This window comes from Anas platyrhynchos, chromosome 15, assembly GCF_047663525.1.
Source record: "Anas platyrhynchos isolate ZD024472 breed Pekin duck chromosome 15, IASCAAS_PekinDuck_T2T, whole genome shotgun sequence".
NCBI lineage: Eukaryota > Metazoa > Chordata > Aves > Anseriformes > Anatidae > Anas > Anas platyrhynchos.
In genome coordinates this window covers 8,258,654-8,277,117 of record NC_092601.1, presented here as the reverse complement: position 1 = coordinate 8,277,117, position 18,464 = coordinate 8,258,654, and the positions used below count along the sequence as shown (strand labels likewise).

General features: G+C 42.6%; 1 protein-coding gene across 8 annotated transcripts in view; it reads left to right on the top strand.

Moving 5' to 3' along the window:
- The window catches only part of DNAAF8 (dynein axonemal assembly factor 8), a 103,761-nt gene that overhangs the window by 29,481 nt on the left and 55,816 nt on the right, over positions 1-18,464 (top strand). For all 8 annotated transcript variants that reach the window (XR_011803498.1, XM_072023718.1, XM_072023717.1 and 5 more), the window contains 4 exons: positions 1,420-1,611; positions 4,173-4,328; positions 8,974-9,168; positions 18,082-18,198. Coding sequence is in view for 7 of the 8 variants with exons in the window: in XM_072023718.1 (XP_071879819.1) it covers positions 1,420-1,611; positions 4,173-4,328; positions 8,974-9,168; positions 18,082-18,198 (660 nt within the window). In the remaining variant the exon portion in view is untranslated. The remainder of the gene's footprint in view (positions 1-1,419; positions 1,612-4,172; positions 4,329-8,973; positions 9,169-18,081; positions 18,199-18,464) is intronic.

Here is an 18,464-nt window from a genome sequence, read left to right as displayed (position 1 = left end):
AACTACCTTAGCAGTAAAATAACTGGGCAACACAGTAGATCTGCTTGTGGCTTTGTATTTATGGGTGGGTTTTTTTGAAAAGCATTTTAAGGAATCCTGTGTTTTGAGGACAGGCACAAAAGTCAAGCTACATTAACTTGTCAAATGGATTAGTCATTAAACACCTTTGTGAACGTTTTAATTCAGAATTAAAGTGGCTTTAATTGGATTTAGCTGATTTTTCTTCCAAAGTACATCCAGGTAAATCAAATTAAGGTTAATTCAGTGTAAAGGCATGGGCAGACATCCTCATTAAGGGCTACTTGGAGCAACTGGAAACAACTGCCCAGCTGCTCCTCAACACCCTTCTGTTCTCATTGTGCTCCTCCTGTGTTCCCACAGCTCAGCTCACAGAAAGGGGAGCCTGCTAGGCTCGTACTACAGTAGGTCACTTCAGATTAATTTTGCCCACCTTAATTAGCAGTGTAGTCTGCTGGCTGATTGCACTGATGCACTGACGTTCACAGGAAATGCAGTCTTGTTGCACTTTGCTGACTCTGAAGTGGTGAGCATAGCCTTCATCTGATGCTGTAACTAGTAGCTTGGAAATAACACCACCATAAACAGCTCCAGCTACTTGTAAATGAATGTGTGTCGAAGCTTGTAGAATACATGCTCTCAGCATGCCTTGGGGGTGCGGGCCTTAAGGTCCTTATTCAAGGATCATACCTGTCGAGGAACAATATTCATGTGTACTGGATAATCTTTGTGATTTTAGGGACTAGTTTCCTAATTTACAGGAGAAATGTCAGGGGCAGCAGGCTGAACATAGGTAGGAATAGCAAGCCAGCTAATAATTACAGTTATTGCATCTTTGGAGAAACAAGAGATCCCTTAAACTATAATCCCACAATTCAAGGTTGGGGCTCTTTGTTAAAGAACAGGTCTCCTCAAGGAGATGGATTGCATCCTAAATAACCAAGTATCAATGCTAAAGTAAAAGACAGGCAATGAATTCACTTGAATGTATCATCATCTGTGAATGAGGTATGTAGATGAAGCAGAAAATGATGAAAGTTTTGACACTTCTGCCATGCTTGCCTTGAAGGCGTTCACTGATTTTTAAAAGAAATAGTGCCAAATCCTAAAGAATACAGAGTAAATCTTATCATGCTATATCCAGCTGTAACCACGTAATCTTCCATTTACCGAGCAGTATTAGGCTAAATGAAGACCCAGGTGACAGCTCTCCAAGAAAAACTGAAGTGCTCCAGAATGTGTCACTGATATAATGACCTCGCTTTTTTGGCTCCCACTTCCTCTCTGATAAATGCTCACTAGATATTAATTGTTCCTCCTATGATGGCAATGAATATAATTCATTCGTGATGATGAACACTGTTCCAGTAATCCAAATGACTTTTTTTTTTTTTTGGACAGGAAGCCTCTTATTTGCCAGATATTGACACATTACCTAGATCGGCCCCTATGAAAAATGAGGTGCTGCTTATGACAATTCGGCTGTCAAGTTGTGGCCAGATATCTACAGATCAGTGCAGTGGGCAGGTGCCTAACGTAGAGCTGAGAGCAGCCGACATCTACAATGCCCTTGTGACGTGGCTTCTGTCTCTGGTGAGTATGTGCAGTGACTGCACAAAAGAAGGTTCTGCATGATTAAGGGTGTGCTTTTCCCTCTAGTGAATAGGTTCTCAAAATTGCTTTCTTCCAACAGCTACAGAACAGTGGTTAAACGGAGGGGAAATTGTGTCCTACCTTGTCTTTAAATGCAAGTTTTGCTGGATTATGCCTGTAGTTTACAAAGAGCACAGCAGAGAAAGTAAAAATAAATTAATTAATTTTAAAAAATAGCGAGGCAGACTCAAAGTAATCAAAAGTGATCAGTGAAAGCAGAGGGCTAAGTATTATATTTCATCCACAGCAAAATGGAGACATTTCCATCCTTTCACTTGTCTCGACACTTCTATTTAAGTACAAATCCTTTCTGATAGCCCAGAGGGCAATGAACAAGTGCTGGTCTGTTTTGTCTTAGTTGTCCTTCCGATCACACCTTTTCCCCTCTAAAGAAACCTTCACTCTTCCCATTCATCTGATGCTACCCTTTTCCTCTAAGAAAAATGGGAAGTATTTTTTCTTTCCCCCCACCCTGCATTTTGGCCTTCTTATCTTCCCTTGTTAAAGATGTTGGCATACCTATCCATGTGCTCAACGTAAATTTCACCGTGAGTGGACAGCATGCACAAGGCTTTTAAATCACTTAAACTCCACTTAAACAGTATTAATTGTTAATGATGTTCGTGCTTCCATTAAAACATTGCCAACATTCCTTAATGTTAGTTCGGTGCTAATGAAAATTGCCACTTGAACAACCCCAGAGTCTGAATCTTCCATTCGGAAAATAGTTAGCTCATGAACAGCTGCAGTGTGAGGTTTCTTCCCTTTACTCCCACTTAAAATGCCTGAGCTCTGACTTGCAGCAGCTCTCTTCAAGCCTGAAAGGGCATCTCAGCTTCCAGGGTTCAGCGTTGCCTCTATTAAGAAGGTCAAATGTTGTGATGGACTTTATGTCCAATGAAAATCGGAGTAAAAGCCACAAACTGATTTCAGACAGGTTCCCAAACAGCTGCTGGATAGCAATGAAAACGTCTGTGTTTCTGTAACGAAAGAAAAGTTGAAGCATTTTAGACCAAATTCTCATCTGCTGATCATCTGTGTAATTCCACTGAATCACTGGCTTCCTGGCTTATGTAAATCAGCATGTCTTTATTGACTTCCTTGAAGATATGCTGATTTCTACTAGTGGAGAATGTGGTAAAGATGACAGCATTCTCCAGTAGCAGAACTACTACAGAAAGTCCCATGCGAAACCAGTATTCAAGGCAGTCAAGGACTTGGTAGTGCTATTTTGAGTGATACAATTGACCAATTCCACAGTTTGAAAATGCACTCGCGCCTTGTGTTGAGAATATATTTTTAAAGGCATTTATCTCACTGTAAATAGCTTTGTTTTATGTATGCAGTGAATAGCAGAGCTATTAATCTATCTAGAGATCACGGTGACAGTGTAAACCATGAGAACAAGGCTTAAGTGGTTTCAGTATTCACCAGAACCCTGGGAAGGAATTACAGTCCTGTAATTCAAACTTGCCTGACTCTTCATCTAGTACACAATCTGGGTCAGGGATCTTTGCCTCACATGGCTACTGCTCTTTCTTGTGGCTTTGGTTGCTTGTATCTGACTTTCTGATGGTCCTCTGCCCTCTTTTCACCCGCTACCCAAGTTTCAGGATGCTTTGCAGTGCTGTGATGTCTTCCCAGGCTGTTTTGGATATCTTTTCTGTCTTTTTTCTACCCAACGGTAAGGTTTCTCATGTATTCCATTGCTGAAACGCATCCTGTTTCAGCCTCATTTGGGGCAGCCTGGTGAGCCAATAAGTGGTCTCTACTCCTGGAATCCTGTCTCTGGAACAAAACTGATGCTCACAATAAAAGATGCCCAGTGTTTATCTTGAGGTTGGCACAAGTCCCTTTTTATCCTCCTTGTTTTGGATCAGATATGTATATTGGCAGATAGAATGCCTCCCACACATAAAAAAATCTGTCAGAAAGAAATCACCTCAAGTCTAACTACAAGGTGGATTCACTGAACAGAGATTGATGAGGTTCTGCCTTTTAGAGATCCCTAATAGGGAAGATGAAGTCTTATTAAAGATGCCTGCAATAGCTCCTCAGAATGGCATAATCACTGAGCACTGTTTTTTGAACCGAGATCGGACTGATTTCATTATCATTGACAAAGGCAGCATGCAGTGCCACGAATGGGCAGTGTTGACAGGGACTCGGTTCTCATTTCTTGCTGGACTAAAGAACAAATGTAGGTTCTTGCTTTCACTTAGTGAAACTGGTGGAAGTCAGAGCTTGCAAGTCACGAGAGTCCTCACTGAGAAAATAAATCCTATGACTTATCAAAACCTACATGTAATTCCTATTTAATTTGGTCTTTATTGATTTTTCTAGTGGCTAAACCATAGCTAATCCACTAATCAAGTGAGAGTGCTCCCTGGGTTATTGTATATTATGTGACTACTCAAAAGCAACAGAGCAAGATAAGGGGTTACCTTCAGTCTCTAAATACAACCATCTAAAAATGAAATTATGTTCAAATGGATTTACAGGTGCCTCCTGTGAAAATTAAAGGTGGACCCAAAGCTCCGTTTCAGGTGGTAGGGCTACAGCAGGCCTGGCAAGAGGATGGATTGGCCCTATATGCTTGTCTAATGCCACCAGATGAATCTCCAGCCCAAAACAGCACCAAGATCCAGAAGATTAAAGTAAGTAGCAGCCTTTACACTTGCTAGTCATACAGAACTGCCACAGGCAGTTACTGCTATTTTTCACTAGAGACCAGGCTTGAATATGCCAATTCAAGCTCAAATTTCAGTGAGCCAGGACAGAAAAGCATAAGTGCTGCTCTAAATTAGAATGGGGGAACAGCCCAGTACTGTGTGAACTGAAAGACTGCTTACAGCTAATTGCCAACTCAAGCTGTCCTCAGTTATGCTGAATTTAGATTATGTGCAGATGAGAAACCAGCTCTATATGGCGAAGTCTTTTGTCTCTGCTGCTCATTAGCTGTTAATATATTTTTGGTGGCTGTAACCCCACAGTGCAGGGACTTGACTGAGGAGACATATGTTTGCGTGGATTATGTTTTGTCCTGTTATATTTTAACTGTGTGAAGAGTGTGGCCTATGAGAGGGAATGTTGTCTTGCTATTTGGTTCCCAGGAGTCAGGACCCAAAGATAGGACCCGAGACTCTGTTCCTTCAACTCTGCTAGACTACAGAGTCTGTGCTGTGCACCAAAACACCAAGCTGAAAGGTCTAGCACAGAAGCTGAAAATCTAGCATGTGTAGGTGGCACAGTGTATTGTAAGGCATGATGTGAGCTCGTGTCCTGAAAACAGCAGAGCTGTGAAATGGAACAAAGTGGGGCCCAGAGTTGCTGTCTTTTAACAGAGCTAATTTGAAACAGATTGCATCAAGATGCTCAGAGTATTGACTATTTTGTTTTCCTTTGTGGAGACAGCTTGTTAGAGCTGAGACCCACTGTGGCCTTGCTACTCTTCCCTGGAAGGGTACCTGGCTGCCCAAAGCCCCATCCAGCCTGGCCCTGAACACTTCCAAGGATTTCCAGAAATTCTGTAAGGAAGAATTTCTTCCTTATATCTGGTCTAAATCTACCCTCTTCTATTTTAAAGCCATTCCCCCTTGTCCTATCCCTACAACCCCTGACAAAGACTTCCTCGCCAGGTTTCTTGAAGCCCCCTATAGGCACTGGAAGGCTGCTGTGAGGTCTCCCTGGAGCCTACTCATCTTCAGGCTGAACAACCCCAGCTCCCTCAGCCTGGCTCCGTAGCAGAGGTGCTCCAGCCCCTTGATAATCCATATAACCTTCATCTGGACTCGTTCTAATAGGTCCATGTCCTTCTTGTGGGGGGACAACTTGCTTCAGCTTCCCTTGTTCAGCTGCAGTGAGCATTCCTTGCTCGCAGCTGCCTGTCTATCAGCAGTAAAGATTGAATTTCCCATGATGTGTCATAAAGCCTGGAGTATGACAGCTGCGGCTCCAGTGCTTGCACACGTAAATGATTGATGCTGGCAAAAATGTTATGATTAAAACACTACTCAAAAAAAAGAAAAAAGAAACACCTTTCAGCTAGTGTTTGGGCATCTGTTGGCAGAAGCAGCAGGGCTAATGAGGCTAAGCAGCCTGCTAGGCTGGACAAGGGCTTAGTGTTGATTTCTGTCTCAGGTGACTCAATTCCAGATGTTTTCTGTGAAACAAAGAAAACAGGAACAGGGACTAACCTGTCTCCTGTCCAGTTGCCTTATCACTCTCTGCTGATCTCTGATGAGGAGTTGACCAGAGCATCAGAACTGATGAGCACTGACTATGCTCAAAACATGTATCTGGTGTCAAATAATTGAATCAACTCGCGAAGCTGCAAGCCCAGGCTGCTCTGAAGGTTTGCTTGGAGCCGGGAAGGATTCTATCACAGGTTGTCAGAATGAACCTTGTGGAGTTTCCAGTCCGCATATAAATTGTAAATGCTTTCTTACTGCCCCATTTCCAGCCACTAATGTTGCTGTTGAGTCCAGCTAGCGTGCATGGAAGTGAACAGGCAAGGCATTTGGATGGTATTGCTCAAAGCAAGACTCTGTATAACTGAAGTTTCCTCTTATTGGAGGCTCTACCGTGTGTCAGTTTGATAACAATGACTTTTGTCAGTTTTGCTTTCTTGAGGCATTTGTAAAGCTGCTGCTCTTTCCCCAACGGAGATTTAAGCTGATAGGAACAACAAAAGTCTTTCAGAAACGTCAGTCCACAGCAGAGATGAGGAAAACAACTAGTCCTAATGGGGAGACTAGCCCTGTCTCCCTACTCCTCCCCAAGAACAGCTTCAGCTATTGTTGGAGAGGGATGTGGTAGACTTTACTTTTCACACTTAAGTCTTCAGTCTCATACTGTAGAGTTAATGTACAATACTTCAGTGGTTGAATCGGATAATAAAATTATTCCGTTGTGGCATTTACTGCTTCTTGTTCTGTTTGTCTCCTGTTGGCACAATAAGAACCAGTTACCTGGGCTTCCTTCAAAATATGAAAATCCAGGAAAAATCGGTGTTCCCAGGCATTATTACTGCAGCTACTGACTCCAAGAATGACTATAAAAATGTAGGAAAATTTTCCTTACCTTGTTTTGTATTGCATAGAGAGGCATACCATGCAGTATAAACTTTAACCAACAGCATTCTGACAACTGATATTTAATGTTTTTAAAGTGGAGAGTCCAGGGTCCATTTTCAGTGCCAAAGATGGAGATGTACAGACCACGCAGCTTACTAGGTAGATTTTTGCTTATTTGATGCTAGGAAGGAAATGCCCATCTGTGTGTCTGTACTTGTATCTTGTGATAGCAGCAAAATGACAGTTGTCTGTGGATTTTCTTCTGATAGTAACATGAATATGATTTGTACAGCAGATACTGGATTGCTAGAATCTGAGGACCTATCTGTATCAAGAGAGCAAGATTTCACCTTCTCCAGCTTGCCTCACTGATAATTCCCACCCCTGGTGTGACTGAACACCCTGAGCATGTTCATCAGTCTCATTGGCTTTGATGTATTTGATTGTGTGGCTCGGTGCCTGCCCTAGCATCACAGCTCCAATAATGCTGGGGCACAGTTCATCACCAGCAACTGGAACAAGACAGCCTGCTGCTTTCACGTAGCTGTAGTGTGCTGCTGGTTGGTTGGGGGTGTTTCTTTGCTTGTTGTGGTGTTTTTCTCCAGTTACTAGTAAATGGAGATGAGCTACATTACAGAGCTGTAAGCCACCAACTTTTTATTTACTAGCTTCTTCACTGCCATCTATGTCTTTCATATGGTTACAAATATAATAACGGTTTCTCAAGGAAAAGCTCCTGTCCTAAGCAGATTAACTTGTGGTGTATTCAATTATGATGACATCTGTTTCTCTATCAAGTGCTTCTGCAGTGTTTTAATCCCTTTTTTGGGGTTTGGTTTTGCTCGTTTTATTTCAGTGCTCCTTCCAAACAATTGAGAAAAGTGGGAAAGATTTGAATATTCCTTCATGGTTTTGGTTTCTTGAGTTGTTAGAACAAATGCTTTTACACCTCTTGTAATTTCTGCATGCAGATCGACAAGCTGCATTTACAGGCATATCTGATGGGAATTAGGTTTGTACAGAGCATGCTTTCTAAGAATCTACTCAGCATTCCCAATTAGGCACACTAGCACCACGCAGAGCAGCATGGTTCTTCCCTGTATGCTTCGATCACTTAACAATTCCGTGGTGGTTCAAAAGAGCTCACGATCTCTGTCATTAGATTTGGGGCTTTTTTTTTTTCAGTCCTTTACTGCTCGAGTTCTAATTTCTAGGTGCCGTAATAGAGGATATGGAGAAGATGCTTCGCATAATTGCTAATTCTGTTCATTTCTGATTGGGTTTCATTGAGGTCACCAATTTGTTCTCTGAAAATCTGACTAATTAAGAACAAACGTGAAAGAACAAAGGGCTTAGAGGGGAGGTTAAATGATGGAAAATGTAATTTAGCAGTGCAGTGTTCAAAATTAATATATCGATATTAAGGTTAGTATCAATCTTTTAAAAATCCTGAAATTAATAAATATTTTCATTTTTATCGCTATGAAACCCTTTGCAAATGTATGTTTCATTGTATCAGCCTGTTTTGTCTCCCTCTTGAAGAGGGATGTATGTATGTAATGTGCTTTGGAGCAGTATCTGTGGGCTGTCAGGTGTCATGAGCCAGTTATTTTATACCAGTGTCTGGCTACCAGTCGAAGATTGCTGTTAACTCTCCAGTTATCATCCGCGATGGGGTTTTATAGCTCAGCTGTCCAAGCGTATCGAGGACTGTGGTGGAAGGGCAATGCTGCTAATCTTCTCAGCCCCTTTACCAAAGCGTTTTTTGAGGCAAGTCCACATGGAAGCGTGTCCCCAGGCCATGGTGTGAGCACATCACACAGTCAGCTGGTGGGCATAACTGGCTGTTGCAGACAACATCTGCCCTCAAGTCCCCTCTCTGGTGTCACAAACCCAGTATCGGGACCTTCAGTTCTGTCTTTGGTCCTGGAAGTGGAGATTTTGCAGAGTGACAGCAGGATCGTGGGAGGAGTGTGCTTTCTGTGGGTAAGAGGACAAGTTTAGAAGCTCTGGTTGCAGGGCTGCAGGTTGTGATGGTTTGGGAAGCTGAGAGGTGTTAAATTAAGATTTTGGTTTGAACACTGAAGTGCAGTTGTATGGCAGATGCGTGAAGCACGAGGTTGGGATTGTTGCAGGCAGAAAGAGTTGTTACAGGTACACAGTGCAGCACAGAACAGCGAGCTGCAGTGCCTATCACCAATGCATTTTAATTGTTGACTTCTTGCAGACTGAAGAAGATCTCCAAGGAATATCCATTTTTTACCAGAGGATTACTGAATTTCTATCCTGTACGTGGCTTCCAGATGTTATTTGGTGGAGACCTGAACTGGTCAATTGCTTCCAAAACCAACTATATCCACTTGCTCCTGAAATTCCCTCTGTCCTGCTGAGTTGCATCACTACTGTTAGTCCTGATCCTCAGGTACTGTACAAAAATGCTTGAGCTTCTGATTTTTTTTCTCGTGTCCAGTAGAAGTTGTTGTTCTTCCTGTGTTACAGGTATTTTCATTTGGTTTAGCTAAGCATTTAAACTCTGTTTGAAAATAAATTCTTCAAAGCAGTGTTGATTTTCCACTGAAGTGCATGAGATTACAAGGGCATAGCACCACTTAAAATCAAGTGATTAAACTTGCTTTCTTAGAGAAGTCTGTAGGAACATTCACCTCATGCTGTCTGGAAATAGAATGATAATTAACTTCTTCACTTCTGTCAGTTTAGCAAGTGTTCCATAACAGATATTCAAGTGAATGTAATGTTACAAGAATTCATACACCTTGGGCTTACTCAGGGAGTTTATTCCCTGTGGGCATCAAACATTGCTTTTAGGCCTCTAAGCACATAACTGCCTCTCCCACTTTACTGTAAATATTTATCCCAGCTTTTCAAAGAAGCACTGAATGCTACCTGATTTCCATACCTTTTGAGGGAATGTTCCACTTATTCCTTTCCCATGACATCACCAGCCTTTAATTGATCATGTTTTTTTCCCAGTATTTCTAAATCATCAAAAAAAAAAAACTTGAGATACAATTCCAGGGAATTGTGAAGGCTGCAATTCTGGTTCACAACAAAGTTTAGTTCTGAAAATAGTGTAGCTTGAGAACTTTGCTGCAATCCCAACCAGATTTGGGGATTACTATTACAATGTGAGAATCAATGCCATGAAAGCTTAGGGGCTTAGCAGTGCACTCAGCAATTTGCCTCAAGGTTTATCCCGCTTCTCTGAAGGAAAAGGAGGCTTAATATTGTTGATTTGCAGTCACTGTAGCTTTCAAGTACAGGCAAGTGCAATAAAGCAGGCTGACATACTTGTAAAAGATAAATCTGCTGTATACTTGTAAGGCATAAAGTAAGGCATCATTTGAAACAGTCAGGGCTTTTATGCAAATCCCCTATTAGGGGGATTATAAATCATTAGAAGTTGAACAGCAAGATAGCAGGCACTTTCTGGGGGTAGGTCTTTGCCTTGATGCCATAGAAAAATGAAAGTCAATTTAAAGGCCACATTCTCTTCCTAAGTTCAAATGCTCTGTGCCACCCAGGTTCCCAGGCCTGAATTACACTGAGACCACGATGTATTGTGGCTTTTTAATAGATGTGTCTTGCAGTTAAACAGAAAGGCTGACTTCCCTAAGCAAGGCGCAATGAGCCAGCCTCTCAGCAGGCAGCAGCTAACCCTGTTGTCTGCCTGAAGCTTTACAAAGTGATACCAACTGAGAATGTTCCCAAGTGTCATTAAAATACAACCAGTATAAATTCTACACAGAAAATTCAGTGTCACATTTTTTAACTTCATCGGTGTGAAAACTTTGCACAGGGCCTGTGATCCGTACTTGCTTTTTATTTACTTGATTTTGGAGTGGTGTACGCAAACCTGAGCTGACCAAAGGACCTGCTGCTATCCCTTGGAAAGGCATACAGTGAATACAGAAGGCATACAGTTCTTGCTCCAGGTAGCTTAGTCTGAAACCCAAGTCCTGATGGGTGGATGAAACAAATGGGTAGGAGTGGAGGGAGGAGGAACATCAGGTAAAACTGCCGTCTGCTTGTGTGCTGCCAAGCTCTGTGTACGGCTTTACAAGCAATTGATAGCAGTTTCTGTAATACACTCAACAAAGTGCTTAAAGGTTAAGCCAAGGTCTTGTTTTCAGTCAATTGTTCTAGCGTTTTTCAGTCTGTTCTGAACCCCAGACAGATTGCTTTTCTCTTGCAATCTTTCTTTGAGGCTTTCTTATTAATACTATGCATGCTGCCTATTAACCTCCAGTAACTCACTTTAGACATGAAGAGTAAACTCACAGAGCAGCCATTAAAACCGCAGGTTAGGTTAGGAGTGGCATGGTCCCCGTAGAAGTCATTAACTACAGTGTTCCTTGTCAGCAAAAAGAGAACTTCATTTTAACATGGAAGTACTCTCTGCTGTTAAGCTTTAGGATGCAAGCATTAACCCTAGGGACACGGGAAACCTGTAGCCAGCACTGTTGCTTTTTGCCTCTGCTAATTTGTTTCATTAAGGCACACTGCTTTTGTACTGCACTTTCTCCAGTGCTCTGTACCCTGGGGCCCTTGCCCAAACGGTACAGCCCCACCATCTATCACTTGACATCTTTTTGCATGCTTCCCGGAGCATCTTGTTGAATTCCCAGCCTGTACGGATACCTTCCGTGATAAGAGGAGTCAGGGCACAGCAGGACTGGGTGAGTGATCATGTCAGCAAGGTTTCAGGGAAAGGAAACTCCATCCCTAAATGGAAGTGAAGATGATTTTATTTTTTTTAACTCCAAAGAATTGTTTTTGTTGCACCTCCTGGTGATCAGTTCCCTACTTGCTCCTTCTTTATTCTTTAGTTTCCCTCCTGGCTTCCAGCACAGGTGCTAGGGTTTATTTATTTATTTTTGAGACAACAGTACTAATTGAAGGCAGGTCTACACAAAGCTCCCTCTTTGCTTTTCACTTAAGCAAAGCTCCATTTTTTTTATTCAGTTTTGGCTAAGCAAGGACGAGAATTCCAGAACTGGATTCAGGGCACCAAATTTGCCTTGATGTTGCAACTCAATGCTGCAAAAAGACTTTACAGTGGAGGCTGAACCAACAGGAAGTTTGATGTGTGGGAGGGGACTTGCAGAAAGTACAGCAGTTCTTTAATGTGGTGTTTTTGTAGCACAAATGCAAACTTTTGGGATTTTCCTGCTGGCAAGTTGGTGGTGACTATGTTACCAGAAGAGCTTTATGTGTACAGGCATTCAAGCTTGAAAGTTGCAAACTTTTTTTTTTTAACAAAGACTGAAATAACCAGGTAGAACAAGAGCAATGCATGGCTGAGGAAAATTAGAAATCACTGTTTCATGCTATGGAAAAGTGGGCATGGATTCTTTGCTTGTTACTTTGTGCACTTTAAGGCACCTAATGGGGACATGTGAGTGCCTGAACTCTGTACGTAGTCTTTCAAGCGGGAGTGAGAAGCATTTCCAGTGACAGCGTGCACAGGGTGACCCTTCTAATTTAGGCACGTAGGTTAAAACCCTGCCTGGGATGCACCTGTTCTCCAAATAGCATGGCGAGAGGGAAGCTGCTTGATGTGAAACTTCAGAGACATTGAAAAATCTCCCAGGAAAAGCAGCAGAAGCAATGTTTTTGCAACATTCAAAACAAGAGTAGAAAAAGCCATCTGACAAACTGAGGTGTCCCAGCGGAATGAGCCAGATCGTGCAGTGAAGCTTTTTGGATTCTTCACTTCTGACTAGAAGTGAGGAAGCTCTTTCCAAACTAAAATTTCCTAACAGAACCAGAACTTTCTAGAGAAGTGGAAGGGAAAAAAAAAAAGGCATGATACAGGTGGAAGTAATCCTTAATATTTCTATTTCATAATGCTTCCCTCCCTACAAACAGCCCACAGGGCATGTACAGTTGTGAATCTGTAATTTAGTGTCTTCTTGTCAAGCTCGTGCTGAGCTGTAGAGTTTGAATGCTCTGATGTCTCACTGATGAGTATCGTGGCTTTACCCATGCTGAGTGGCTTCAGCATCTTCCACTGTCTTTTACTACAACTTTTTAATTCCACTGCTAAAGAGGTTTGCTCAGAGAACTGCAACTTACTTCCATATCAGCTTTTCACCTGACACTCTTCAGGCCCAATGATCAAGCTTGATCAAGGACTTGGTCATTGAGCTGCTAAACTGGGCATTGGAGTGCTGGACTGACACGTGTGGGGAGGTCCAGCCCCCAGAACAGCACCTCCACATCTGCGTGCCCAAATGGGAGAGCCAGCAGGATGCTGAGACTTGCAGCATGGCACACGCTGGCCCCTAAGCCCAACAGCTCACATGTTTAAGTCCCGGCTGAAGTTCTAATCCAGAAGATCTCTTCATCCTGTCCTTTGCTTTCCAAATCTTGCTTGTGTCTCATCTTTCCCTGAGTTGATGCTAAGGGCCCATGTGTCTGGCACCCTGCATCTGCTAGGCAGCCTGATAGCCGTACCTCCAGCTTTGGGGAGAGCACTTACGTACATATCACACGTCATTGGACTGATGAGTCTGCATGGAGATGAGTCACCTGTGGGTGAGACATTTGTCCTGGGGCCTCCTCTCTGCGTTTATAGCAATGACTCCGTAGCAGAGGAGCTGCATGGCTGTATCTCAGCCATCTTCATGCGACAGAGGGGAGGTGGTGACAGCCTGGCTGTAGCTGAGTCCTGTTGATTTTTTGTTGTGCTGTTGATTTTAGTGAGGCTCAGGAGTTCGGGTTGTCACTGGGAGTTGTAACTAGAAAACCCAAGCCTTCTTAAAGGAGAAGGGACTACAGTGGTGTCTGCCTAAGTTTGTATGGAGATGAAGACTTCGCTTAGGGAAGAGTAGGCCATTATAGTTCATTTTTCCCAAAGTTTGGTAGCACGTATTTAAATTGGGACCATTGCTAACTATTGCAGAAGCAAGCAGTTTAAAAGACCTATCAAGCTAATGTGCTTTGCCATTAGTGCTGTGCATGATTGGCAGAATGGGTGGAAAGAGCTTCTTTACTGAAAGGGTTGTGAGGCATTGGAACAGGCTGCCCAGGGAGGTGGTGGAGTCACCATCCCTGGAAGTCTTCAAAAGACGTTTAGATGTAGAGCTTAGGGATATGGTTTAGTGGGGACTGTTAGCGTTAGGTCAGAGGTTGGACTCGATGATCTTGAGGTCTCTTCCAACCTAGAAATTCTGTGATTCTGTGAAATTACTCTCATCCATTCTCCTGTGTTTTAGGATTCTCCTGTGTTTTAGGATATCTCTTTGCTTATACAAAAGGGGTGCAAGTGGAACGAGAGGCATCTTCAAACTGCCTGAAATACAGTCATCAGAACTGCACGTTTTTAGTGACAAAGTCCTGAATTAGCCCACTCTCTCCCCAGACTTTCCCCTACCTGGGATCTTCCTACTGTGCTTGCATGTTTCCTGCACTAAATCTGCAGTCACCTGAAGGGAGTATGCAGAATGAAGAAAAGGTGTGAAGAAAACAAACTCAAGTTTGTGTTCATCTGTATTCCACAAGGAACACTGCACTAATGCATTGGGGTTTATGACAGCGAAGAGAGGAGAAAGTTTGAGGATAATGCACTCTAACTCAGCGGCATGATTGAGCATATCCCATTAGCCATGAGCCTTGCCTGTATGTTAATGTCAAAGCCTTTGCTGGAATGAGAATAGTGCTTCCTGCGCTGCTGCTGACATGGTCAGTAGAGCTGGAACGTTATATACGTATCGGATTCACGGGCTGTCTTTGGAGGTAGGAGGGGATGCACCATCTATCTCCTAGGGATTTAGGTGCTGTCTTAGTGATAATGGCTGAGCCAGTCTTTGCGTTAGAAAGCACTTTGAGTGCAAGGGGATGAGATTGTGGAGTACGTAAAAAATTCTTCCTGTTTTCCTGCTGTGGCTGGGTAGCAGTCTAGAAGACTTGTTGCAACTTAAAAGACTCTCTTAGATCATCTGACAGCAAAAGCTATTCCTTTGTTGTCGGGAATGAGAACAGAATATGCTGTAAGCGAGAAGAGGTACTGGATTTGGTCATATTTCTGTATGACAGTTAGACTCATGTTTTTGCTGCACACAGCTCCAGTCTTCTCTAAAATGTGCTTATTCGTGTTTCTGCTCAGTATTTTACAACATGTTTTTGTTCTGCTGTGAATTTCCTTCCCATAACTGTCTGGCTTCATCTCAGTAATGCTGTCTGAAACAAAGCAGTGGCTCTGGGTTTCTTTTTAATGCTGTTTGAAAAATGATGTGTGTTCGATCCTAGCTGTGGTGTAAATCGTTCTTTTCCACTGTTTTAAGATAACAGAAATCAGAATTTGTCTCCCCATTTAAAAAAAAAAAAAAAAAGATATTTTTTGATAAAAATTTAGAGTACCTACAAATGGGAAGTTACAGACGTGCCCCTCCCTTCCTGCTCTGATAGCAGCAGTGTGTATGAAGAAGATGTAAGGGCTGTGAGAAACCCGATTTTATTACATTAGGAGGTGGGGGAGATGCTTGTGGAAATGGTCATGGTTAAATGATCTGGGGTTTTGGAGCCTGTCACAGCATAAGTCAAAGTATCCTGGGGCTGCTATAGCTGCCAATGAGCACAGGGTACCTCTCCTCACCACTGTAACACCTTCACCATGAGATAGAAGATTATTGGAATGCTCTGCAGAGCCTTTCAGAGGAGGCATTTTCGGTAGGTACTGAAGGCTGGCCTGCCTCTTTACCATTCTGCACAGTGCTCGGGGAGGGAGGGACAGGTCAGCGTTCAGAGATGATGTATCAGCTAGCCTGGGAGAGACTTTCTGAACTGCTGTGTTTGCACAGAAGCTTTACAGCTACTGTAATATTGCCGGAGGCATAAGAGAAGAACCAGCCCTGAGGTGAAACCAATACAATTCTCATGCCTACCTTGTCTCTCGCTGTGGAACACTGCAAGTAGTGTTATCCACCAAATATAAGAGAGTAGCTTCAAGCTAAAGAGTGTCAGAATCACCAAAATTATTTCAATAAGAGTGAGGTCACTCAGCTACCTGGGGAGGATCACTGTACAGTGCCTGTCAAACAGGGCTCATCTCAATATTACAACAACTGAATTGATGCAGTTCTCTTAAACGCATGGGAACGTTGCTTTCTTCCTGTGTGTTGCATGGGAGGGTGGTGTCAGGAGTTTCCACTTGAACATTTTGGCTGGACTGAACAAAACAGGCCGTTGTGTTGCAGCCAGCTATGTGTATTTTCTTACCCATGAGAAAAAGGATTTTCTGGGAGATCTAAGGCTTTTCAAGCTTAATTTTCTGCTACTTTGTGAAATCACATGCAGGGTGGCTGCTAGAAAACAGAATCTGACAGATCATAGAAACAATTTCCCATGGGCTTTGATTCCCTAATAGGTGTGGCCAGATCCCTGCTCTGGTGGGGAGGGAGCCCGGCCAAGCTGCCTCGGATGGCAGCTGATCCGCAGCTTACACCACGGCACTTTGTAAAGGTCAGCTTTTTACCTTGGACTTCCCAGCTTGTGTCCTCTGCGTCTGGATGGTTGTAGTGAAGGTTCCCATGGTGATGCAGGCTGGAGTTGGTTTGTCCACCCTCGGCCCTCCTCTTTTCCTTCTTGGAAGCTCACAGACTTGAGGTTTGCTCAAGGAACAGCTTGAATGAATGGAAGCCTGGGGCCTTGCTGCATTCCTGGTTTGTAAGGCTTGTCTGATCCCTCCGTGCTCGCTGCACCACACCAGTGTTGTTCACAGGAGCTGGCAGCAAACATTGGAAAAAAGAGGAGCTTCTGCTTCCTTAAATCAATGTGTGTTTTTTTTTCCTCTAATGTTTTCCACAGCAACCATGTTTAATATCACATGTGGAGGCTAGTGGACGGTGAATTGCAAAACTTAATGAGTGAATCCTTGAGAGATGTCAGAGCACTCAGTTTGGGGTAGTTGTGCTGACTGAAACCAGGTGAAAAGTGAAATCCCTGGTTCTGCTTTTAGGCAAATACCTTATGAAGCACAGAAAATAGAGGAAGGAGAAAACACAAAGGGCAGATGTCAGAGGGATTTTAATATCATTGAAATAAATTTCACTTCATAGATGTTGTTTTTCATTTATAGAATGATATGAAGTTCATACCTTTTGCCGAGCAGTGAAAAAATAATCTCTAATCTCTTTTGTGATTACACATTTAAAGAGCATTATATGTACCTCATAGTCTAAAATGGACACTTCTTCATGCAATTAATACATTTTCCATTCATAATAAGTCTTGATGGGACCATGTTGAAATACAACTCCTCTTTTTTTTTTTTTTTTTTTTATTCTGGGATATGAATAAAACCACATGAGATGGGAACAGACTCATGACTGCTGAAAGTCAAAGTAGAGACCTTACAAATAGTGAAAATACTCAGGTTTCACCTTCTGAGCCTATGTCTCAAACGGGACAATTTTTTTTGTATTGGGAATTCTGCCCAATGTGCACTCTGCCTAAATGCACCCATATTTCTGGGATGCTCAAGATCAGTGTAGCTACAAGTAACGCTTTTTCCCAAAAAAGAACTTGGCAAATGGGTCTTTCAAAAGCTGCATTCCTTCCTGGACTATGGCCTTGCTTACGAAGCATGAAGTCACAGCAGATTTTCATGAGTGACACATCCTTCAACATCCTTAAACTTGCCCTTGTACAGGTTGCTTGCTTGACTGCCCAGAAAATGTATGAGAAACAGAATAACGTGCTGAGATTGGGAAATGCTACATTTCTGTAACGCTGTGACCTAAATGCCAGAGTCTTTTGCCTATTCAGGAGTATGTGGCACAGTAAGACTTACAGATACGTGCCACTTGTGGTGACATGAACACAGGAGAAATGTCCTATTTTAGTTACAGGCACATAAAAAATTCATGCAATTCTTTCCCTGCCCTCTGTTTGGTTGGTTAATTAGAGCATTCGCTTGACAAAGCTCTTTTCTGCTGGATGCCCAGTATGATCATGGAGAAACAGGGTCTCAAGCTGCTGAGCCTGATTCTGCAGTGCCTTTTGTATGCGACTCCTGTTCATGTTAGTGTTTGCTCCCCATGTGGAGGGCCACTGTGTTGGACCCTAGGAGGGTTCAGTCCCTCAGGAAGCAGCTGCAAAGTCATATTCATGGGATATAATTTCACTGGAGTTGGTGGTACAGATGCAGGAAGGCAAATGATAGGGGAACAACACTGGGCTAATAACTCTAATCCGTGAATATGCATCCTTATATGTTCTTTAGCCATAAAATTAACATAATGTTTTTTCCTAGCTCTTGATTTTGAGGGATCAAAATAACATAGAGGTAAGAAATATCATTTGTGTGTTTCAGGCAGTGGAGAAAGCATTTGCAGTGCCAAATGGATTTTACTGGCAGACAGTTGAAACTGATGAAAAATACTTCCCTAATAGCAGCAACATTGAGGCTTGCAGCAACACAGACACTGAGGTAAAAATAATAATAATAATCACAATTAAGTGACCTGAAATATTTCAATCCTTAGGTTTGGTACAAATACTCAAAGTATTTCTCACTCAAACATAAGTAAGCTGAGTCTTTTGTGTCAGTGGTCTTGATATACCGATTGCTCTGAGCCACAGAAGATTAAACTATGAAATATATGGGTTGGAGAAATTGCTACCAACCAGGTGCAGATCAGTAACAACAGACAAATTCTGCTAACCCAAAGCCCCGTGACTGCAAGCCGGTGTGCA